The 24,133-nt window shown below is 53.3% G+C and overlaps 1 protein-coding gene and 1 pseudogene across 3 annotated transcripts; both read right to left on the bottom strand.

Annotated features, from left to right (window-relative positions):
• Positions 1-188: 188 nt before the first annotated feature.
• PGAP3 (post-GPI attachment to proteins phospholipase 3) lies at positions 189-14,252 on the bottom strand. Of its 3 annotated transcripts, XM_028089894.2 has the most exons (8): positions 13,979-14,247; positions 12,664-12,761; positions 11,534-11,686; positions 3,611-3,673; positions 2,959-3,020; positions 2,447-2,583; positions 1,954-2,158; positions 189-1,794 (listed from the first exon to the last, which is right to left on the bottom strand). In XM_028089894.2, exons 1-8 carry the CDS (start codon positions 14,157-14,159, stop codon positions 1,731-1,733), a joined length of 963 nt encoding a protein of 320 aa, XP_027945695.1. In that variant the 5' UTR covers positions 14,160-14,247; the 3' UTR covers positions 189-1,730. The 3 variants fall into 3 exon arrangements, with proteins under 3 accessions (XP_027945695.1, XP_087884412.1, XP_027945696.1); XM_088028286.1 differs by lacking the exon at positions 2,447-2,583 and having other exon boundaries at positions 1,954-2,060; positions 13,979-14,252; XM_028089895.2 differs by lacking the exon at positions 11,534-11,686 and having other exon boundaries at positions 13,979-14,249.
• Positions 14,253-20,426: 6,174 nt separating this feature from the next.
• Positions 20,427-21,161, bottom strand: LOC114198420 (small ribosomal subunit protein eS1 pseudogene; annotated as a pseudogene).
• Between the last annotated feature and the right edge of the window lie 2,972 nt (positions 21,162-24,133).

Genomic DNA, 24,133 nt, shown 5'->3' with positions numbered 1-24,133 from the left:
GTCCAGGCACCGGTTCCCTACTGCCCCCAGCAACCCCCCCGCCCCCCGCAGCTGGACTGGAGCTCCCCGCTGCTCTGCATCTGCTCCCTGCCCAGGCACAGACCCCAGCTGCACACTGCCTCCAGCCAGCCGTCTTCTCCTTCCCTCCGGCCTCCTCTACTCACACAGATGAGCTGAACAAGGGTAGGTGAGGCTGAGAATTGGTTTATTAAGAATGTCCCTTGCTATCCTCCTACCTTAAAATAGTTCTCAGTATCAAAAGAAACACGGGCCACCCAAGTCTGAGGTTGGAGTCCTAGCATAGCACCTCTACACCACAGGGAGGGACAAGGGGGCAGGGAAAGAGTAAGAATCCAGGCTCCCTGCTCCAATCGCAGAGACTGCCTTTGGATGGAAAGTTTCTGGAGCCCCACATTCTATCCTTGTGGAGCAGGAATGTGTTCGGGCCGCTGGCTACTAGCAGGGGTCACCTTTACCGGGGTGCAGATACAGGGTGGCCCCTGCCTGCCTCTGGGAAGGCCAGAAACCGGACCCAGCCACAGGCCTTCTCCCCCTACTCCCTCAGATTGCCCCCCCTTCCCAAGGTCCAGGCTGTGACAAAGGGGCTTAGCAGGTAGGGCACTGGGGGGGGGCAACAAAGCCTTGGTGACAGAAAGGCTGGAGAGGCCCCCACGATCCCTTCCTCCCTCTGCCTCCCGAGAGGCTGGTTCTGGAGGGTGATCTGAGTTGTGCGTGGGTCCTCTGAGATTTGGAGGTGGACTGTAAAGTGGGGGCCATGGACAGGGACACCCACATGCAGCCTGGACACCCGTACCCCGCCGAGCCAGACCTTGAGGATATCCTGGCTCCCTGCCTGGCCTGGGGCCCTGGAGCTGGTGCTCAATAGATAGATGGTGGTGGTAACTTGATCCCCCATTTTTCTCCAACCTCCCCCCACTGAGTGGTACACTCACCGCACTCACACCCACCTCACACCCAGTCTATGCATACTGCCCTGACCCACACTCCCCCGCTCGTCTTGCAACACACACTTTCAAACCACTCCCGTCCCACCCCACTCTCCACACAGGCTCATACACCATCCCACCCAGCATCCCACGCGCTGAGTCCAATGCCCAATGCTCTCAGTCTAGTTCTCGCTCCCTTACACACTCACGTGCTGGCTCCTGGGGATCTGGCTGAGACAACAGTCCTGGTGAGACCACTGCCCAATCCCAGCAGCTTGGTTCGTCAAGATCCCAAGGGGAGGAGACCTGCCTTGGAACTTGGGCAGCCAAAGAGCAAGAGTCTAGTGCCACCTAGTGGTGCCCTGAAGGAGGGCAGGGGGTAATGGAAGGGGCCCCACTGTGTCCCCAAAGGCCTGTGGAACCTGGTCTCCCAGCTGGACAGACAGCTGTGGGAACCACCCAGGCGGTGAGGGAAGAGGCTGACGGAGAGGCAGAGGCAGCTCTCCTCTCAGTGGAGCTAAGAACGCAGTTCCACGTCAGTTCTCCCGGAACCCTTCTCCAACCCCAGATGCTGACAGGCCAAGCCTGAACAGACTCCGAGTACCTGTGAGGGCCATGTGGGGGTGAGCAAGGGGATGGGCAGTTACATGATTCTGGGCCCATACCCTTCATGTCCAAGTTCAAGATGTTAAAAGGAAAAAATCATCTCAAGGATTATGGGGAGAAGGGGAGCCAGCAGGGAGAGGGCAGGATCCCCAGTGGGGCAGACCGCTCCCAGGGCCTTCAGTCCAGCTTGAACTTGGCCTCTGATTCCTTCAGCAGATACAGGCTGTCATCTTCCAGAAAGCTGTGGGCAGAGGGAGGAGCCCACTGAGGTCTGGCTTTGAAAGCACCCCGTGGGGGTGAGTATAGGCAAGCCCGCAGGGGGCGAGGCCTCGGTCTCCTCCAAGGAGCAGGTGAGGATGGGCACAAAGAAGGTGCCCAGTGGGCGGGGAGAAGCACCCACCTGAAGAAGAGGACGTGGACGGGGATAGTGCTGATGTGCCAGATGGCATGGGCATCCAGGACCCAGAAGAAAGGCGGGAAGTCGAGCAGTTCAAGCAGGGACAGGCCCTGTAGCAGCAGGACCACTACCATGCACTTGCGCACGTGCGGCAGCCTCCGCCGGTTCCGCAGGCACCAGGCCAGCCACCACACCACGTTCACCAGGCCTGGGGGGGGGTGGGGGAGGGGAGACTCACTCCCTGGACCTCCCTCTGTCCCCCCCCCCCAGCAAAGCCTCTCCTATCCTCCTGCTCTTTGACCCCAGGGCCATCTTTAGACTCTCCTCTCCCACCCCAAATTCTTTCCCCTTCCCCCACCCTAAAGACCTCTCCAGAACCTTCTCCAGGAACACCATCAAATCCCTACCTCCACCCCAGGCCAGCAGTTCTACACATGGTCCAGGTGCCCCCCTTCCCCGCAACCCCCCGGGGCCTCAGTCCCCTCTCAAGCCTCACCAATAGCCACATTGGCCGCCAGGTTGTAGCCATAGTCGAAACGGACGAGGCTCAGGTAGGAGACGTGCGCGGTCAGCAGCAGCAGCAGGAGGGCCCGGAAGGCGCTGGCCACAGCCGGGTGCTGCAGCCCCACAGTCCTGCCGCGCCACCCAGAGCCGCTCAGCTGGAGGGCAGCCCGTGCCCAGAGCAGCATTCCCTAAGCGTCCCTTCACCCTGACATCAGTGTGTGGCAGCCGTGGCCCTCCTCCCCCACCCAAACAGGTCAGCGCGGCAGGCCTCCAATCCCCCCCCCCCAGGGGGGGCGTGGGCCCAAGCACTACTGCTTCTCGGAAAGAGCCAGGGCCCGTCGCTCTACCCCGGAGTCCCCAGCCAGAACAGCCCGGAAGGGGTGCGTGTGCGTGCGCGCGCTGGGGTGCAAGGCCGCAGGGGCAACACCCCTAGGGGTGGGCGAGGCGACCCGCTTCTGCCCCCAGCGCCTGATTTTGCCCCTGCAGGGGCCAAGATGGGCTCACCTGACACAGCACAGATAGATGGAGTGCAGGATGACGGTGGAGGCACAGAAGTAATCCATTTTCTGAAGACAGGGAGAGCTGGATGAGGGGCCAGCATGAAGGGAGGGGGAGATGGGCAAGGCCCTGAGAGGACCCACCCGGGACGGGGCAGGGCAGGGGGGCCTGGGAGTCCAAGGCCTCTGGAGGGGCGGGGGGGCTGTCTGTCTTGTGCTCCCTTCTGCCTATTGCTGTTTCACTCCTGAATGGAATGGTCTGACCCTTGTATTCACATCATACAACTGTTTAAAATGTCTTCAGCCGCAAGGCTTTGGGGGCACGGGCGGAGATGCTTGCCAGGACTCCAGAACACCGCAGAATGCGGAGCGCAGTCTTGAGTCCCACGGCTGTGGGCCCAAGTCCAGGTGGCGCTCTTACTGGCTGGGTGACCCTGGGCAAGCGATTCAGCCTTTCCGAGGTTCAGGGGCGTCGTCAGTTAAGGGCCAATCATCACACCTACCTCACAAGGGCCAAGTGAGGCTCAGGTGCACGAACAGGTTAAAAATGCCGAGCACAGAGCAAGGGAGTCCCTCCGAAACCTAAGAGCCGGCCCCCACCCCTTCTGGGCTCTTCTGGGACCCTCCCACACAGGAGGGTGAGCCGGAGGGGCGCTCACCTCTGTGAGGTCGGTGTCCTTGGTGTGGAAGACTGTGGACCAGAACCAAGCATTGAGGGAGACCTGCAGGGAGGCGCTAGTCAGCGTGGTGTCCTGAGGTGGGGAGGAGCACTCACAGGGGTGGCACTTTGGGGAAGGGGCTCTGTGGAGCAGAGAAACATGCTCCCCTTTGCCCCCGGAACCAACCTGTGCCCTCAGCCGGCCGCAAGCCTGAGCCCCCTAGGCCACGGGGACTGCGGCCTCCACAGGTTCCGGCCTGGCCTGGGAACCAGTTCCGGCAGAGCCAAGTTCCCTGCTTACTCAATCGCTAAGACAACAGCCCCCGGGGGGCCTCGCCTCCTCCCCCAACCGGCAGGTGATGACAGCCCCACCCGGGCCAGGGGAGCCAGTGACCTCAGCCTCTGGGGGCGGGAATGAAGTGGGTGGGGTGGAGGGGCTCGCGCCAGCTTGGGGTGTGTCCTGAGCAAAGCAAGCAAGGGAGGGAGATCAAGCCGATCCCACCGGGGCCAAGTCTCGAAGGAGGAGGCTGGCCCACGGAGCCTCCCCCTGGGTGGGCCGGCCCAACCTGCCAGACCGGCATCTGCTGCTTCCCAAGCTCTGGGAGGAGTGGAAGGCTGAAGGGGCTGTGGTGGGCAAGGGCCCAGGAGCACACTTGGGGCCTTTTCCCTGGAAATGAACTGCAAGGAGACAGTACAAAACATCTTGCAAACGAGTCCTAGATCTTGTGGGAGTTGGTGCTGTATCCATGGCCGAGGCCCAGATCACTGAAAGAAGGGTGGGCTGTGGGGGGCGGTTCCTACACTGGGCTGGGAAACCAGAGGCAATGAGTCAAAGGGGAAAACAGGCAGCCAGCGGTCTGGCCTGGGACGCACCGGAGAGAGGCGGCGGGCGCGGGGGCGGGGGGGGGGGGATGCCTGGGGAGGGGGCGGGGGGACAAGCCTGCCTCAGACGGCTGCCTATCGACGTACCCGAGACGGGTAAAGGCCAGGAGCTGCTCATTTGGGTCCAGGACAGCAGGAAAACTGGCCAGGAGCCTGACAGAGGAAGCAGAGAAGAAGCCTCTCTGTCCAGTCCTGTGGCAGGAAGGTCAGACGACAGGATGGGTCCCCTACTGCAGGCCCAAAAGGGCTTATGAGAGCATGGGAAAGTAAAGGGGTAGAGGCGGGCCAGGCTCGGTGCAAAGGCAGTCAGCACTAGAAGTCTCTGGAGGCTCAGGTAGCCAGCCCCCTGCGAGCCTGTCTGGCCTGGGTCCTAGGCTGAGTCTCTCGGCTTACGCTCCCCACGATCTGGACAAAGGCCCTGCCCTCTGGGCCTGAGCTTCCCCCTGTGACTAATCGGGGCCTAGCCTAAGTGATCCTTCCTCCCTCTCCAGCCCTGACATCAGGTGCTTATTCTAGGTCAGGTTGCTTCTCTTTTGAAGACGGCCATCCAGTCCCATCCCTGGTGCTGCCCCTTCCCCTGAGATGGTATATGAGGCATGGTCTGGGGGCTGGAGGATGGGAAAGAACGGGGCAGCTTCTCAGACACTGCTCCCACAAAGTCTGGGACGCTCAGGGTCAGCGTGGGGAGAGGAGCAGACTTGGGGCTGGAGGCAGGGCCCCCGAGATCACATGGGCCAGGTCTCCGGGGCAGGCCAGGAATAGGGATACCCTCGGGGAGGAGGATGGTCCTGGAGCCAGTGGGAGAGGGAGGTGGAGGGGAAGGCAGCAGGGACTGGCAGCCAACCAGGCCTCCTTGTCAGCCACAGCAGGAAGCGAGAGGTGACAAGAGGACCGAGCTAAGTGGTGGCTCCAGGGGTGGGGGCAGCATGGGAGCGGGGCTTAGCTCCTCGGGACAGAGTGGGAGCTGCCTGGGTCCCCTATTCAACTGCCTCCCTGGAGGGTCTTCCACTTACAGAGACACACCTGAAGCCTGGATTCTGCACCCCTGAAAAGTCCCCTCTCCCCTGGGCAGTGTCCCATGATGAGGGACTCCTCTTCTGACCCTCTCCTCTCCCACAGACTTGGGAGATAAGTGTCATTAAGAATGAGGCCCCCAGGTCAGACTGCCAGGATTCAAATCCTGGCCCTACACTTCCTGTGTGTCCTTGGGCAAGTTATTTAGCCTTGCTGGGCCTCTGTTTTCTCATCTGTAAAATGGGAATAATCGTAGTATGCACAAGAATTTAATGAGCCTCCATAATAAGATGGACCCTGGGTTCAAGTTCTGCCTCAGTCCCTACATAGCTGTGTGGTCTTGAACCAATAAAACATCTGAGTCTCAGCTGTCTCATCTACCAAAGGGGGTTAATAATGATACCCACTGCATTAGAGGGTCCTGAAGATGATGTCTGCAGAATGCCTGGCAAAAAGAAGCCATTCGGGCGTCTGGGTGGCTCAGCTGGGGGGGGCCAATGGTAACTAGCCAAACAGACAGGCCAGGAGGGGCTGAGCAAAGGGGGAGGCCAGGGGCAGGGTGCCAATGAGGGTGGAAATGGAGGGGGACAGGGAAAGCTGGGTGAGGGAGAGCAGGAGGCTGTTTCAGTCTGTTGGAAAATAAGAAAATTGAGACAAAAATATCACAGCCGTGAAACTGGTTGGGTGCCAAATGAGCCAGATCTGTCAGGAATTCGACCCCAGTGCTAAGCCCCAGTGCTCGGGGCTGTCATTGACACCGTGGCAGTGGGGACATGTGGGTCTTTAAATAGCTCGGTGTCTCAGAAGTGGGGGAGGCAGAATGTTAAATATGACGCCGGCTGCCATCCTGCCCCCCCCCCAGCCCCGCCAGAGGCCACAATGTCTCACCCCTGCCTTGGGCAGGGCAATCCTGCTCCACTTCACTCCTGAGAGAGAATAGGGGAAGAGGCGGATGGAGATGGGAGGAAGGTGGTTTTTCCACCATCAAAAAGGATTCCTTGATTTCCTGCCATTGCCTGTTCCACTGGCTCTTGTCTGACCAGTGGGAAGTCCCTCCTGAAGTCTAACCATCATTGTGCTGCAGGCCCAACCTGTCTCTTCTTGTGGTTTCCGCAGCAGAGGCAGAGCACAGTCAGTCCCCACTTCCATCAATCATCCTGCAGAGACAGTCTGGGCTCTCCCGGTACCCTCACTCTCTCACCTCTACTTCTGAGGACTTTTCCTTACTGGACAAAGGGGCGGGGAACTGGTTTGGCTTCCTGGCTTTGCAGAGAGCAGGGGCCCCCAGTTTCCAGAAGTCAAAGGTCTGTGGTGTGCAGAGCTTTGGCAGGCTCCCCTAAAGCCTGGCTGATGCCCAGCCCAAGCCAGGTCCAAACATCAAGGCAGAGATTACTCTCTTGTGCCAAAGCTTCATCAGCCCTGCTAGGGCAGGGTCTCCTCATTCCCCAGGGGAAAAGACTGAGAAAGACAACTCTCCCAAGACTTAACCTGCAAAAAGCCGTCCTATCCTATCCCAACAGAAATCAGGAGCCCCACTCGCTCCAGAAGACCCAGCCCAAGACAAAGTCCACTGCCACACACTCCATTCAGCTCAGGATCCCCTCCCCGCAAACACAGGCCCATAGGACTAAAAGATCAAGTGTAAAATCCAAACTGGGTCATCAAGGGAGTGTGGGCACAGAGACTCGGTCCCTCGAGGACCTAGTGCCGGCATGTGGGGGTTCCATGTTCCAGAACCCTGTATCCCGTAGGATGTCTTCAGGCACAGGCCCCAGGTTTCTGCCCTCTCTCCACCTCACATCTCCTGCTCTGTCCCTAAGGGTCCTCAGTAGACTGGACTGAGGAGTATCAGGAGGCCTGACCCTCACCAAGAAGGAAGAGAAAAGACCCAGGAATCAGGTAGATGAAGATGAGAGTTGTGACCCCTGGCAAAGGCTGGGACCCTCTGAGGTCCCCCCAGACCCACCGGTCTATCCAAGGAGGTGCTAAGCTTTGTTCAGAGAGTTCAGGCAGGGACTGTCCAGTGCTCTCTACCAGGGGTGGGGGCGGGAGTGCAGCCGTGGGCCCAGACAGCAGTGACCCTGGAAGAACCCCAAGGGAAAGGGGACAGGTGTGCCCTCCTCAATTCTCTGCCCTTCCTGCTTTCTTGGCCAGGACCAAACTCCCAAACTCCCTCCTCTGAGAGAGGCCTAAACAGGAAGTGGTGGTTCTATGCCACCCATGCCCAGGACAGGGTATGTGGGTGCCAGGCCCCTGCCTACACAAGCGTCCCTGCCTCTCAGCACTCGGGGCCTCTCTGTGCCACCTTACCTCCCTCCACTCCCCTTCACCCAGCCACACTGTGGCCAGGCTGACCTTTCCAAGGCTGCCTATCGAGGTCCCACCCCCTCCACCTTCTGCCCCTTGGCTCTGGCTGTGCCTCCAGCCCGAGATACAGAAATCCAACCTCCTCTCCCTGCATCTGTATGTGTCTAAGCCTGATCAGGCCTATGAGTCCCCGATGGAGCCCCTCCCCCCCTCTGGGCTTCCCCAACAGACTTTTCCACTTAGAGGACGCCATCTCCCTCCCCACCTTACTGCTCCCAGGGCTCTGCCTGCATTCTGCCTCCCGGGCTAGCTGGACCTGCGCCTCCTGGAGGCTCAGCTTCTTGGGGCAAGGGCCTCCGTTCCCACCCGTGTTAAGCCCTGTCTCTACCCACAGCAAATGCTCAGCAGACACTGCTCAGGATACGGAGACAGCCCACAAGAGGAGCTAAGTGCTCTTAGAGCCCTGGAGCCAGTCCTGGATGCTAACCTGCCTCCACCAGTCACTAACTTGTGAGCTGCTGGCTTTGGACAAGGTTTTCCCCCTCTGAGCCCTGCTCAGAGCTCACAGTGGTATTATGAGGATTGAATGAGAAAATATATGTAAAGTACTTAGGACAATGCCTATTATGTAATTCATAACACTTATTATTCATATTTGTTAAATAGAAAAGATGAGGGAGTGGGCGCCTGGGTGGCTCAGTTGGTTAAGCGACTGCCTTCAGCTCAGGTCATGATCCTGGAGTCCCGGGATCGAGTCCCACATCGGGCTCCCTGCTCAGCAGGGAGTCTGCTTCTCCCTCTGATCCTCTTCCCTCTCATGCTCTCTATCTCTCATTCTCTCTCTCTCAAATAAATAAATAAAATCTTTAAAAAAAATAGAAAAGATGAGGGAGGACTGACATTTCCCAGAGGTTTAACAGCCTCCTTCCAATCCCTGTCACCTAAGTCTGAGGCTTGGTGTGGACTTCTCAGCACCCCCGTGCTACCAGTTTTCCTAAGGTCCTCAGAGGCCTTGGGGTGGCCAGATCCAGGGGTGTCCTTCAGTTCTCTTGACTGTCCAGCAGAATTCCAGAGAACGGCCTACCTGCTCCCCCTTGTTCCTGTCCCGGGGCTTCTCAACCACACCTACCCCTCCAGCCACTCCTGTCTCTCTTGCTGGCTCATTGTCCTCTGTCTGACCTCTATGTTTCGGGGGCCCCTTGGGGCTCCATCCTAGACTCCTTCTCCTCCCTACTGCTGAGGCTCGTCAGCACAGTCAAGATGGCAAGAGTGCAGACTCAGGAGCCAGACGGCAGGGCTCAAACCCTGGCTCCTTGGGCAGGTTACTTTACCTTTTCAGTCCTTGGTTTCCATCTGTAAACTCGGGATAATAGTACCACTTATCTCATAAGCTTGTTAAGGGATTAACGAGGTTAATATTTATAAAATGCTTAGGATCGTACCTGATATACAGTAAGAGCTATGTATGTGTTAAAGAAATAAATTTAAAAACATGTTGGGGCACCTGGGTGGCTCAGTTGGTTAAGTGTCTGCCTTCAGCTTGGGTCATGATCCTGGGGTCCTGGGATTGAGTCCTGGGATTGAGTCCTGCATCGGGAGAGCACAAGCAGGGGGAAAGGCAGAGGGAGAGGAAGAAGCAGGCTCCCCGCTGAGCCAGGAGCCCGACGCGGGGCTCGATCCCAGGACCCTGGGATCATGACCTGAGCCGAAGGCAGACGCTTAACCAACTGAGCCACCCAGGTGTCCCTAAAATCTTAAAAAAAATGTTAATCACCTCAAAACATAGCTCAAACATAGTTCTCTTTAAAATCCCCCTTCCCAAGACCCATGCCCCCTCCCTGTCTAGCTACTGTGCCCTATGCTAAAACTCACTAGTCCCCTGTATCCACTTCTACCCCTTCAATCTGTTTGCTACACAGTAGCCAGAATGAGCTTTCCAAGCAAATCTATTCCTGAAACCTCTCCTCTCCAACCCTCGTGGCTTCCTGATGCTTCGAGAGTCCAGATCTGAAGTGTTAATGTGCCCCCAGGCTCTCCACGGGCTGGCCCCATTAACTGCCCACCTGCCCACCTGTTTTGTACCCACTCCTTGGCTTCCTGTACAGCAGGCCTCCCGGCCTTTCAGGTTCTCACTCTCTTCTGCCTGTGCACATTCTACATCTTCTGTGTAGATGACTCCTCCCACTCTCCCTGAATTCACCTAGCTAACATTCATTCATCATTCCAATCTTACTTCAAAAGCCCCTTCCTCAGGGAAGCCTTCCCTGACTGCCCGGTACAGGTCTGGTCTAGTGCTCCCTCATGCACCCCTACAGCACATCTCCTCCACGCACTTTTCCAGACTTGTACTTTCACATTCGATTGTGTGCTTGTGTGGTTACCACTGGAGGGCAGGAACCTGTTTTTTTGTTTATTTTTTTTAAAGATTTTATTTATTTATTTGAGAGAGACAGAATGAGAGAGAGAGAGCACATGAGGGGGGAAGGGTCAGAGGGAGAAGCAGACTCCCCGCTGAACAGGGAGCCCGATGCGGGACTCGATCCTGGGACTCCAGGATCCATGACCTGAGCCAAAGGCAGACTCTTAACCGACTGAGCCACCCAGGCGCCCTGTTTAGTTTTTTTTTTTCTAAGTAAGCTCTACACGCAATGTGGGGCTTGAATTCATGACCCTGAGATCAAGAGTTGCATGCTCTCTGACTAAGCCAGCCAGATACTCCCTGTTTTTATATACTTTTGGATCTCCAGCACTCAGCCAGGTGCCTGGCACATAGGAGGTGCTCAATACATGAACGAATGGCTGCCTTGGTGGCAGGCAGGCAAGTGAACACAGAAGGTTTACACTGGGGGCCCTGATGGTAGCCCCTCACTCTCACGCCCTCCCCACGGTTGTCACAGTTCAGAGCTGTACCCTAGTCCGTGCTTCTCACACAACTTCGGGCCCTCGACGCCGCCTCCTCTGACCAGTCGCACTGTGAAGCTCAGAGCTCTCTGGATACTCACAAGGAACATAGTTCAGTTTCCCAGGGATGGTCTAAGAGTCCTGTGGCTGCCACACCTCCAGGCCTGGGCTGGGACTGAGGGTGCTTTGAGTCGTGCAGAGGGGTCTCTACCACCCACCTCCCTTCTGTGCTTGTAAATTGCCCTACTGGGTCTCTTAGTGGCTTCCTCCCTCAGGACCAAATGTTTCTCTCCTCCCTCCCTCCTTCCCTTCCTCCCAAACAGCCTGGCCTAGGATTCTGCTAGGAAGGTAAGGTCTGATTCAGCACCTTCCCTGTTTTCTCCCTAGGCCTGACCACCCACAGCTGCAGTTTTAGACCTGGAAAACACAGGGGAGGGGAGCCTGGATGGCTCAGTCATTAAGTGTCTGCCTTCGGCTCAGGTCATGATCCCAGGGTCCTGGCATCGAGCCCCACATCGGGCTCCCTGCTCCGCGGAAGCCTGCTTCTCCCTCTCCCACTCCCCCTGCTTGTGTTCCTTCTCTCGCTGTGTCTCTCTCTGTCAAATAAATAAATAAAATCTTGAAAGAAAGAAAGAAAGACAGACAGAAAGAAAGAAAGAAAGAAGGAAGGAAGGAAGGAAGGAAGGAAGGAAGGAAGGAAGGAAGGAAAGAAAACAGGGGAAGGCAGGTAAAGGGAAGCCCTGTTGGGAGAGCCTGGGGATCGAAGAGTTCCTCCTTCCTAGAGGAGGGTGCAGAGCAGGAGTCCTGCCAAGTCACCTACCCAGGCGAAGGCCACGCAGGTGGGGTACATGGGGGAGGAGGCCGGCACGGACGTGTGGTAGCGGCAGAGCATCACCAGGCTGGCCAAACCGTTGAGGAAAGAGGCCATGGCAGAAGCTGGCTCTTGGAAGAACAGGAACCGGGAGAAGGGCCACTGAAAAGGGAGCACGTGGAGGGGGCTTGAGGGGCGAGAAAGCCCAAGTAGCCCGACCTGCTTTTCCTTGACGTGCCACATCAACAGGTCTTTGGCTGGTTCCTTAGCTCTGGACCTCGGCCGAAGCCTCAGGTACAGTCCCTCTTTGGGTCCAGTCCCTAACTGAAGGTCCTCCCTCTGTCCCAGCCAGCATTCATAGCACTGTAAGCCTGGTCTCTGGGAGACTAGGTGGGCCAGTATAGATGGCTCAGGATGGCCTGGTGGAAAGAGCATACATAGACTTCCCACCCAGAAAACAGAGGTCCTAATATTTTCCTCCTCTACCGCTGACCACAGGCCTCTGAGCCTCAGCTTACTCTGACAAACTGGGGAGAATAATTCTTGCCAACCTCAATAGTCTAGAACAAGGTCATATTGGATGAAAAAGCACCAGCAGGGGAGGTGGGTGGGGGGATGGGGTAACAGGGTGACAGACATTAAGGAGGGCACATGATGTGATGAGCACTGGGTGTTATATGCAACTGATGAATCACTGAACTCTACATCTGAAACTAATGCTGTACTCTATGTTGGCTAATTGAATTTAAAGTAAAAAAAAAAAAAAGCACTAGCAGGACTTGCTGGGCAATCTGAGGGGGTATTACTATTTTAATCCAAACTACTACTGAAGAAGCAAAAGAAAGGATGCTGTGGGGGGGGGGTCAGGAAATTCATCCTTGTAGCAAGGTGAACATTCAGCCACCCTAAGAAGTCCAGCATCACTCTCTGAGGTCACACAGCTTCCCAAATGTTGTTACTCCAAATCCAGAGCCAAGATACACTGGTTCCATCTGATTATATGAAAACCAGCAGATTTTGGAGAATAGGCACCTGCCCCAAACACACACCCATCACCCCATAGCTCAGACTGCTTGACTCAGGGGTATCTTTCTCCTACAACACTATCACCATATACCTACCCTGACCCTCCAACTCACCTTGCCATGGAACTGAGGCACTTTGTGACCTTCCTTGAGGTAGAGGCCAACAGTGACCCACATACACTCATACTTACAGTCGTCCTGACAGGTCCAGCCTGAAACAGAGAAACGGGACCTGGTGAACTCCCCATCACAGGAGGCACAGAGAGAGCTCAAATAGAACCCAAACTCAAATGCAGGCTAAGAGGGCCTGCAGGATGGAGAGAACCAGATGAAATCTTAAAATTCTAACTTCCCACTTGGATCTATGAGACATGGTAGGCCACACACATAAAGGAAAGGGGTGTGTGTGTGTGTGTGTATGTATTTTAGGGGATGGGGGTGTGCAGTGAGCAAACACAGACATTTCTTCTCTTCTCCTTCCACCAAGATGGGAACTTTGGCATCTGACAGACTCATCAATGGATACGCAGGTTTATGTTTGCTCTTGCTGAACTTAAGCTTTGCTCTCACTCGCCAGGGAGGAACTCTTGCCATCGTACCCCCCTCCTATGAAAATGAAACCCAAATTCTTCACTATGACTTGTGAGTCCCCAAATTGCTTTTCCAACTTTATTTCCCATACTCCCACCCACACCCTGCTCCCTGAGTTAAACCAAGTTACTGGAGACGCTCACATCTGCCCAGGGCCTCCATTCTCTCTGTTCCCTCTGGAATGCAAAGGGGTAGTAAAGAGCACAAACTTGTAGTCAGACGGGCCAGAACCGGAAACTCCACTTTACCACTTTCTGACTATGTGACTTAGGGCAGGGCACTTAACCTCTCCAAGTTTCCCCATTGTAAAATTGGGTGAAAGGAAACTTAAAGGGTTGTGAAAATTACCCAACCTACTGTGACACCTGTCACACACCGGGGGACCACTATGGCCACAGGTCCAAATTTAATGTATCCATCCTGAAGCCCTTCTTTCACAGAATATTCCAAGATGATCCCTAATCCTGCCCTCTCAAAGCCAGAAACGATTCCTTCCTCCCCCATATGCTGCGATTGCTTGACCTAAGGGTCCTTTAGGACTCAGATCATCCTCTACCTTAGGCTAGAGAAGGCTAATGTCCCCATGAAGACTGTGGACCCTAATGGCAGGACACTGGGTCCGATTTCAGTGTCATTCTACAGCCAGTACCCAGGAATATTAAATAAATACTAACTGAACAAATAAAAAGTAAGACTGGCTGATGCTGCTCTAATCACCCTGGGGCTCCATTCACACTCATAACGGACACCGGGGGAAACGAGGGTTCAGAGGTGGTTTAGGGGCGCAAGGGGAGGGGCCAAGGCTGAGGGGCGGGGTTTTCCGCGGGGAGGGGCTTACCTGCTAGACTCATGTAGATTGGCTGGCGGGAGCGGAAGTGCCTCAGTGCGCCCCCCGAGCAGTTCCGCTCCTCGCACCGGTGCACGCAGTCGCGGTACACCGGCTCGCGGTCGCCCTGGGAGCCGCTTGCTAGCGCGGCTGCCCCAGCTAGCAGTACCAGCCGCGCCGTCCGCCCGGCCATCCCTTCAACCTGGCCCTCCGCCGGCGGAGGAGCTTAGGAGTCTTCACTTCCGGAGTAATCGGAAGTGCCTTGTGTTCTTTATTCCGCTCTCCGGTGACGTCCACCCACTGGAAATAAAAGTGCCCGGATTTCCGTGGGCGCCTGCCCCGCCCCTGGTCTTACTGTCATCTCCGTCTATTGAGGCGACAGGGCTAAGGAGCAAAATAAACTGGTCTTTTATCAACATGCGTCCTGTTTCTTCTCCATGCTCTCCTTATTGGCAGTACGGTTATTTTTCTGTCACCAGCCCCGTCGAATTTCGCTTCCTAATATACCTGGAACCGCTCGCTTCTCTCCATTTCCATTGGCACCACCCTGGTTAAAGACATCATCATCTGTCGCCGAGACAGTCGCGGTAGCCCCTTCACAAGTCTCCCTGCCCCTACTTTTGTCCCCATCGACTCCGCGTTCCGTTAACAAATTCAAATTTGACCGTGTGACTTCTTAAATTCTTTACTGGCTCCCAATTACCTCAGGATAAAATCATAACTCCACAAGCCCTGCACGATCTGGCCCCTGCGCCAGACCCGAGGGGCCATGTTTCTCAACCCTCCTGGCTTTGCCTCGTCTGTATCATTCATACTCTCATGCCTGCTTATTCTTCTGGCCTCCATTTAAACACCATTTCTGAGGGTGTTAACCCCTGGAGGGTGATGTAAGATAAAAGTGGTATGTTTTACCCAAGCGGGGTGGGGACCTCTGCTGTCTTGTTTACCGCTCTACTTGAAGCACTAGTACAGAATTTGGCTCAGGGTAGGTGCTAAGAACTCCTTTCTTTCTTTCTTTTCTTTTTTTCTTTCTCTTTTTCTTCTTTTCTTTTCTTTCTATGAAGGAACAACGTTAATTCAACGTAAGAATTTGGGTGCTAAATCCAGGGCTGTCAAATCACCAACGTGATACAGACCACACTGAGATAGGAGAGGTGTAATATTTCAAAGAAAGTCAAGAAGAGGACCTTCGGGAACAGGATACTTGCTCTAATATCCATCCCCTCCTCCCTACATCACCACCAGGACACACACACGCATACCCATCTCATTGAAGCAGTGAAGCCTTGTAGCTAGATGCTTAATTAGTGTGTGTAGCTTAATGACCGCTTTTCCTCATCTCCCACTCTCCACCCCGGGTCAGCTTTTCCTTTTTACATTGAGAAGTAGAATGAGCAAGATGTAAAATTGGATTCCATTTACTTACTCATTTAGCAAACATTTCCTGAATTCTTAGCTCTAGCACCTCGCTAGGCAAGACACAACTCCCAGGAGGCACCATTCATATTATATTTCCTGTGAATAGCACTCAGGGGTGCACCATCCACATTGTATTTTTCCGTGAATGGTTCCTCTTTAAGTTAACTATAACATGAATAGTATCCCCTGGAGTTGAACACCCAGTTGATAATGATTGGGAAGCTGAAAGGAACAAAACAACTACTCAGCCCTCCAGGAGCTGACCAGAAGCAATTTAGTGCTAATACTGCTTTGCATCTGATTGATCAGTCCTTTTCTACTACATTATTTCATTTTGTCGTTACTATAATTCTGGGATCAAATTTTTAATGAGCATCCTCATTTTTTCTAAGATTTTATTTATTTAGTTATTTATTTGAGAGAGAGAGAGCATGAGCACAAGTCAGGGGCCGGTGGGGGGGGGCAGAGGGAGAAGCAGACTCCCCACTGAGCAGGACCTGAGCCAAATGCAGACACTCAACTGACTGAGCCACCCAGGAGCCCCACTGAGCATCTTCATTTGAAGATGAGGCAATTTTTTTTAAAAAGATTATTAATTAATTTATTTATTTGACAGAGAGAGACACATCGAGAGAGGGAACACAAGCAGGGGGAGTGGGAAAGGGAGAAGCAGGCTTCCGGCCGAGCAGGGAGCCCGCCTCGTGGCTCGATCCCCGGGGATCATGACCTGAGCCGAAGGCAGACGCTCACTCTACTGAGCCACCCAGGCGCCCCAAGATGAGGCAGTTTAAGGGTGCCTGACTGATTCAGTCGGTAGAGCATGCGACTCTCTTTTTTTAAGATTTTATTTTTAAGTCATCTCCACCCAATGTTGGGCTTGAACTCACAACCCTGAGATCAAGAATCGCAGGCTTGATATAAATTTGAGCTCTATGCTGGGTGTAGAGATTGCTTAAAAGTAAAATCTTTTTTTTTTTTAAGATTTTATTTATTTATTTCAGAGAGAGAGTGAGCAAACAGGCAAGCATGAGCACGGGGAGAGGCAGAGGGAGAAGCAGACTCCCTGCTGAGCAGGGAGTCAGATGCGGGGCTTGATCCCAGGACCCTGGGATCATGAACTGAGCCGAAGGCAGAGACTTCACTGACTGAGCCGCCCAGGTGCCCAAAAATAAAATCTTAAAAAAAAATGGGGAAATTTAGAATGAAAGAGGATAAGATCCTAACAAAGCAGGATTCTCCCTTTGAGAGAACTCCGAGGTAGAGATAGGGCTCTTTTTAAAACCTTTAAGTTTCTGATTTTGGAGGCCCCACCCTATATTACATCAAACATTAAAAACAAAGGGAAAATGTAAAAAGAACAATTTTAGGTAGTCACACGTGTGGAGTTATATAATTGGATAATGTAAATAGGGAGAGGCCCTAAGGGAATGAGGAGGGAGGAGAAGGCTACTTTGGGTTGGGTGGTTGGAGAAGGACTTTTTGAGAAGGTGACATTTGAGCTGAAACCTATGTGACCAGAAGGAACCAGTCCTGCTAACACCTGGGGGCAGGTTGTTCTAGGCCAAAGGAACAGCCAGTGCAAAGGCCCTAAGGTAGGAACAAATTTGGCATCTCTGGAAAACAGAAAAGAAGCTCGTGTGGCTGGAAGGCTATGGGATTGAAGTGACAGCCAGAGACTAGATTCTTTCAGATCTTGGGTCACAGTCAAGAGTTTAGGCAATGGGAAGCCATTGCGAGATATTTTAGCACTCGAACAAATGAAACTATGTTTAAAACATTTACTTTGGGGCGCCTGGGTGGCTTAGTTGGTTAAGCATCTGCCTTCAGCTCAGGTCACGAACCCAGGGGTCCTGGGATCGAGCCCCGCATTGGGCTCACTGCTCAGCGGGGAGTCTGCTTCTCCTTCTCCCTCTCCCTCTGTGTTCTCTCTCTGTGTCTCTCTTTCAAATAAATAAAATCTTTTAAAACAGCAACAACAAAAATCATTTACTTTGGCTGCCAAAGGGAAAGGAGGGGGGTAGAATTGAAAGAGGGCAAGAGCAGCACGTAGGAGATCAGAGGCTAGTGCTTTCACCCAGAGAAGACCTAAGAGAGGTCGATGGTCGAGGCAGGAAAAGCACAAATGTATTGCAAGAGGAATCCATAGATCTCACAGAACGACTGGATGTAAAAGGCAAAACGAAGAATCATGAACATGGGTCCAGTGAATGAAATCATCTGAAACTGGAATTGTCTCCCCAAATCGGGACTTAGTGATTGCCACAGTCTTATGCTTCTGGAAACTTCCTGGCCTTGTCTTCCCCAGATTAAAAGCCAGGGGCAAGAGTGTCCTCATTCATACGCCAGGAGTCTGGATCACCAGCAGCAAGCCAGGGGAGTTTGGAGTCCTGAGGGCTGAGTAGAGCAGGAAAACTCAGTGTTTGTGAAACAAAGAATCTGGAATCTGGCAGACCGATGGCTCAATGGGGCTTTCAAGGGGTAAGCATGGGGTTGAAGGAGTCACTGCTCCCACACTGAAGTCTAAAACACTGTGACCAGGAACTGTTCAATCCAACTCTCTCATATTTCAAATGGCAAAATGAAGCCTTATTCAAGACCACACAGCCCAGCTACTATCTGAGGAAAGATCCCTAGATAAACTGAGGGTGTGTGAAATGGCCAGCACAAATGCACAGACAGTACAGGACACAGGAACACAAACCATGGCAGTCTTGTATGGGCAGGATGGAAGCCTTGTGTACTTCATGCATTAAAGCCAGGTAAGGCTGAGTGCATATGAATGCTTTCTTGTCTTGGCAAAGCAGCCTAGAGAGAGAGAAAGGCAAACTCCCCAGGCCTTGGGCCTGCATTCCTGAGATGGGATGAGAAGGGCTGAGGGAGGTGATCAGCAGCAGGCCCAGGGTCAGCATGTCTGGTATGTTGGTTTGGGCTCTGCTCTTTTCTACTCAGGGACTAGGGCTAACCCTGGGTCCAGGGAGCAGCCTCCTGGTGGCTAAGTAGCAAGTGTTCTTAAAAGGCCACCTTTAGAAGGGCAGATTTTCTTTCTTTTCTTTTCTTTTCTTTTCTTTTCTTTTCTTTTCTTTTCTTTTCTTTCTTTCTTTCTTTCTTTCTTTCTTTCTTTCTTTCTTTCTTTCTTTCTTTTTTTTCCTTTCTTTCTTTCTTTCTCTCTCTCTCTTTCTTTCTTTCTTTCTTTCTTTCTTTCTTTTTCTTTCTTTCTCTCTCTCCTTCCTTTCTTTCTTTCTTTCTTTCTTTCTTTCTTTCTTTCTTTCTTTCTTTCTTTCTTTCTTTCTTTCTCTCTCTCTCTCTCTCTTCCTTCCTTCTTAAAGATTTTATTTATTTGACAGAGAGAGAGAGAGAGTGTGCAGAAGCAGGGGGAACAGCAGGCAGAGGGAGAGGGAGAAGCAGGCTCCCGACGCAGGGACTCAATCCCAGGACCTTAAGATCATGACCTGAGCAGAAGGCAGATGCTTAACCAACGCAGCCACCCAGGTGCCCCTAGAAAGGCAGATTTTCTTATCAGAAGCTTCCAAATTCCACTCTGCTATGGCCCCAGGGAGGCCTTGTGCCTACTCTTGGGGGACTCCTTCCATGTAACTAATTCACACAGATGCTTCCCCAGCAACTCGTGCCCCAGACTCAAGGCCCTGTGGGGTAGGCCCCAGTTTGTGGCCTGGACCTCGAACTGTGGACTGTCTCCTCCCTTTTTCTGTTTGTTTTCAGTCCTCTGACCCCAGGTTGGCTGGTGAGGTAGGCAGAAGGGAGGAGACTCTGGTGCCAACACACACGTGGCCTCCTGTGTCCCCCAGTCTCAGTGGCTGGTCAATGATTGACTGGCATTTCACAGGCCGCTAGTTTTAGACCCCAGCCTGTTGACCCTCAGAGGTCACCTCCCGAAGCCAGAGCCCCGCCCTGCCCCTTCAGTACCAGAGGTCTGGCCCTACACCTCTACCACCCACAGGCCCAGTACCTCCTCCAGAGGATCTCGTGCATCTGCCCTCTGCCCCTCGTTGTCTCTCCTCTGCCCTGCAGTTGGCCCTCTCCTCCTGCCTCCCTCCCCGCAGGCCCCTCACGGACCCTTCTGGCACACTCTCAGGCTCCTCCAGCAGCCCCCTCCCTTCCCCCCTGAGGTCCCCCTCAACCTCTGTCCCTTAGACACCCTCTTCCCTTGGCTCCCCCGCCAGGCCCTGCTGGAGGGGCTGTTGAGGGGAGAAGCGAATCAGCAGCGCCCACCCCTGCCCCCCTTCCTCGCCTCTTGTCAAACACCAGACAAGGTTTTTTCCCCTTCCTTCCCGGCTCTGAATGGGCTCATTCTCTTTGGAAGACTGGCCCCTCTCGAGCCTCCTCCCCGGGCGTGAGTTCTGACCCCGCTCCTCCCCCATCCTCACTCGCGGCCCCGCCGCCGCCGGCCCCGCCTTCTCTGGGCAACCCACTGGGACTGAGCATTGTCCCCACAGGTTTCTTCCCCCCCTGGGATCTGGGATGCGGAGAGGGTGTGCTTGTTGGCTGGGTGGGAGTTAGGGAGTGGGAGGGCATGAGATCTTTGTGGGGGAAGGACTGGTAGTTACCCGGATATCTTGGAGAGCCCTTCTCCGGCTCCTCTGGTGCGGGGGGTGGGGGGGTGGGGGGGTGGGGGGGTGGGGGGGTGGGGGGGCTGGGTTCATGGTACCCTTTATTCGCGGCTCTGGAGCAGAACACATGAAGCTAAAACCTTCTGGCTCAGTTTCCCTTAGTTCCCTTGGAATTTCAGGGTTCCTTTTATGCAAAATGGGGAAAGATAACATTTGCCTCCTCTGACATCCCAGGACTCAGCGACATGAGGAGTGTGGCCCCAGGACAGACAGGGGCATGGAGGATGGGATCCAGTAACGGAAGTTCTACAGCAGCTTTCCTGGCTGGACAAACCCTCCTAAGACCAGGGCACAGGAGGGTAGGACCTGGGGGAGAAGGGACACCTCTAACACTGACCCTAACACCCTGATGGTCTCTCTCTTTTTTTTAACATCACAAGTAAGATTTTTTGTCACCATCAAATGTCTGAATTTTAAACAGATTCTTGGACTGGTGGCTCATATCCATCAGCTCGTTCAACTTTAGCACCAGTCTCATCCCCAGTAGCTTTTCCAGAACTACTACCTTCACTGTGAAGCTCCATGAGCTTTCCCAATTCAAACTTGGGCTTCTTTAGCATTTTTACTTTTCTAACGAAGACATCGTGGAGTGGATAAATAGACTGACAAGCCATTTCTATATCTTTTCCGATGCTGTCTGGAATCAGTTTATTAACCACTTCTTTCAAGTCATTTGTTTGCACCTCTCGGGTCATGATTTCCATCATCTTTTCCCAAATTTGACGGACCTGTTGGTGCTGAGCATAAGAGATCTTCCGAATCTGATTATTGCGTTTTTTAGTAAAACCAACACAAAACAGACAAAGCAAATAACCATTGGTAGTCTTGACGTCAACATGAGTTTCAATCATGGTCTGCCATTTTTTGACCATGGAGCCCATTTTGTCACGGGTAAGATCCATGCCATGGAAATTAGTCAGGCAGTTTTTGCCCTGAACATCCTCAGTAATTAGCTTGAATTTTCTAAATGCAACTTCATCATTCTGCAGATCAGCAAGGTTCACTTCAAAAACACGACCCTTGAGGCCATCAGATGGGATTTTGGTTCCTTGAGTTCTTGTGACTAATGTTTTTTTCAATACTTCTTATATTGAACATAGCTGGTGCTTTCACATCATACCAATCTTTCTTAGAAAATGGATCAACCACTTTTTTTTAAAAGATTTTATTTATTTATTTGATAGAGAGAGACACAGCGAGAGAGGGAACACAAGCAGGGGGTAGTGGGAGAAGGAGAAGCCGGCTTCCCGCAAAGCAGGGAGCCCGATGCGGGGCTTGGTCCCAGGACCCTGGGATCATGACCTGAGCCGAAGTCAGATGCTTAACGACTGAGCCACCCAGGAGCCCAGGATCAGCCACTTTCTTCTTGGCTCCCTTTTTGCTGCCTTTCGTTAGGTGTTTGTTCTTGCCGACCGCCGTGGCACTGCTCAGGGAGCCAGAAGGCCTGATGGTCTCTGGAAGAGCGAGTCCTCCAGTGTGTTCAGTGAGTGACTCTTGGAGCCAGGTCCAGTGTCTCCTCTCCCTGAGGGCTGAGAGGCACTTTGACTAGGTCCCTGGGTTTGGGTTTGTGATGCGTGAGGGTGATGGACCGGTTTTGGCTAGCTGTTCACCTTTTCCCTCATTAGCCCTGAGACAGATGCTCCTGGGCAAATTGGTTAACTCATGTGAGTGTCTTTTCCTTGATCCCATCCTCACGCTAATCAACTCCAACTCTAAGGCTAGAGAAAATAGGGGTGTTGATGCCCATCCTGAAGGGCTGCTGTGGTGTCGCCCCACACAGCAGTATTTCTTGAAAGTTTGAGACTATTGGGCACCTGGGTGGCTCAGTTGGTTAAGCGACTGTCTTCGGCTCAGGTCATGATCCTGGAGTCCTGGGATCGAGTCCCGCATCGGGCTCCCTGCTCGGCAGGGACTCTGCTTCTTCCTCTGACTCTCTTCCCTTTCGTGCTCTCTATCTCTCATTCTCTCTCTCTCAAATAAATAAATAAAATCTTTAAAAAAAAAAAAAAGAAAGTTTGAGACTATTATCCAAGGAACAAATCCATTGTATACCATCCACCCAAGCCACACATACCCTTACCGATACTAACATGTGATGAACACGATAATTTCTATTCCATTCTATTAAAAAAAAAAGACTTGTCTTGATCATCTAAATTGGTTCGATGACCGACCTTCCAAGAGAACCTAACCTGCAGTTTGCACATTGCTAGTTAGAGCCAGCGGTGGACTTTTACCATGGTGTTAAAGAAGGGTAAGCCTCAGGCCCCTCATTTGCATATATGTATCTAATTTTGTGCTCATACTTTGTATTTCTTATCTTGAAGAGAGTCCCCCAAATTTCATAAGCTTCAGGCACCACCAAACCTGGATCTGCCCCAGTATAAGTAAACCTGCGACTTTATTGAGCAAGTACCTTGTGCTACATACTGTTCTGAGTGCTTCAGGAACATTATCTTCTTTAATTCCTAGTACAGAATGCCAGATGCTATTTTACAAGTGAGCAAACTGAGACCCAGAGAGGCTTGGTCATTTGCCTAAGGTCATACAGCTAATATGTGGCAGATTGGAGATTTGAACCCAGGTCGTTCTGATCCCAACCCCCCTACTGTGAAAATGGCTGCCTATAACCCTGCTAGGAAATATGAAAGCAGCTTAAGAAATGCTAGTGTCCTTCATTCGCCAGTCCTCAGTAGATGCCTCCGATCCCCTCTTGACCAGCACAGGCATGCTCTGCTCTTGGCTGAGGCATTCCAACTAGAGTTGCCAGATGTAGGAAATAAAAAATAAGGATGCCCAGTTAAATTTGAATTTCAGATAAACAACGAATAATGTGTTAATTAAGTATGTCCCATGCATTTTTGGTTGGAATTTCCAACGGAAACACACCTTCCTTCCGTCACCCCCACTCCATCCCCCACTGGACCTTAAGAAGGGGGGAAAGGGGGGCTCCAGATGGAAAATGCCAAGTGGGGAGGCGGAATTGAACACGCTAGTAAAAAGCAAGGGACAGGAAAGGAACTTTGCATGAATTGGGTGCTGAGTGTCCCCTCTAAACCCAACAGAAGAATGTTCTCCGAAAGATTGAGATGGATGTGCCTCCGATTTGACTCTCCTCCAAACGTGTAGACCCCCATAATTAAAACTGCTTTTCAGACTGTAAAAGATACCTAAAAGTTTCGAGAAGGTATGCCAGGGAGTCCCGGAAGCCACGAGTTGAACACACACCACCCACCTCCTTTACTATCAATTTGATTTGAGGATGTGGTGGGAGAACCATTATTTGATATTTTTAAAAATAGGCGTATGATGGAGTAGGATGCAAACGTCTTGCCGGGAACGTCTACGGTAAAACCTGCGACTTAAGGGAACGTTAACGATGGCAGCCTGAAGCATTTGCCCCAGACCCCACCCCCCGCCCCGGTGTGTGTGTGTGTGTGTGTGAAGCATTTGCCCCAGACCCCACCCCCCGCCCCGGTGTGTGTGTGTGTGTGTGTGTGTGTGTGTGAAGCATTTGCCCCAGATCCCCCCCCGCCCCGGTGTGTGTGTGTGTGTGTGTGTGTGTGTGTGTGTGAAGCATTTGCCCCAGATCCCCCCCCACCGCCCCGGTGTGTGTGTGTGTGTGTGTGTGTGTGTGTGTGTGTGTGGAGCATGTGCCCCAGACGCCCCCCCCCGCCCCGGTGTGTGTGTGTGTGTGTGTGTGTGTGTGTGTGTGTGTGTGTGTGTGTGTGGAGCATGTGCCCCAGACGCCCCCCCCCCGCCCCGGTGTGTGTGTGTGTGTGTGTGTGTGTGTGTGTGTGTGTGTGTGTGGGGAGCATGTGCCCCAGACGCCCCCCCCCGCCCCGGTGTGTGTGTGTGTGTGTGTGTGTGTGTGTGTGTGTGTGTGTGTGTGTGTGTGTGTGTCGGGGGGGGGAGGTGGCGATCGCAGTCCCCGGCCTTAGGGTTCTCCGTGGGAACGCGTGAGAAGTGCGCAGGCAACCCCGGCGTCCGGGCGCTGGGAGGGGCGCACCCCAGGCCTGCGCGCCGAGGGAGAAAGTGAAGCTGGGAGTTGCCACTCCCAGGGACTCGCTGGAATGCGGTGGAGGGGGTGGGGGGGGCGAGCCGTGAGCGCGCTCGCTCC

Source organism: Eumetopias jubatus, unplaced genomic scaffold (genome assembly GCF_037043125.1).
Source record: "Eumetopias jubatus isolate StellerSeaLion01/CBP00866 unplaced genomic scaffold, mEumJub1_p1.0 scaffold_10, whole genome shotgun sequence".
Classification (NCBI taxonomy): Eukaryota; Metazoa; Chordata; class Mammalia; order Carnivora; family Otariidae; genus Eumetopias; species Eumetopias jubatus.
The sequence above is the reverse complement of the archived record's forward strand: the minus strand, read 5'-3'. Positions and strand labels throughout refer to the sequence as shown.

Coding starts and splice junctions, on each gene's coding strand:
- PGAP3 (XM_028089894.2), bottom strand. CDS start 14,159: ATGGCCGGGCGGACGGCGCGGCTGGTACTGCTAGCTGGGGCAGCCGCG. Junction 3,674..11,533: donor CCTGCGTGGCCTTCGCCTGG/GTAGGTGACTTG, acceptor GCCTCCCTGCAG/GTCTCCCTCAATGCTTGGTT. Junction 1,795..1,953: donor GTCCACGTCCTCTTCTTCAG/GTGGGTGCTTCT, acceptor CTCTGCCCACAG/CTTTCTGGAAGATGACAGCC.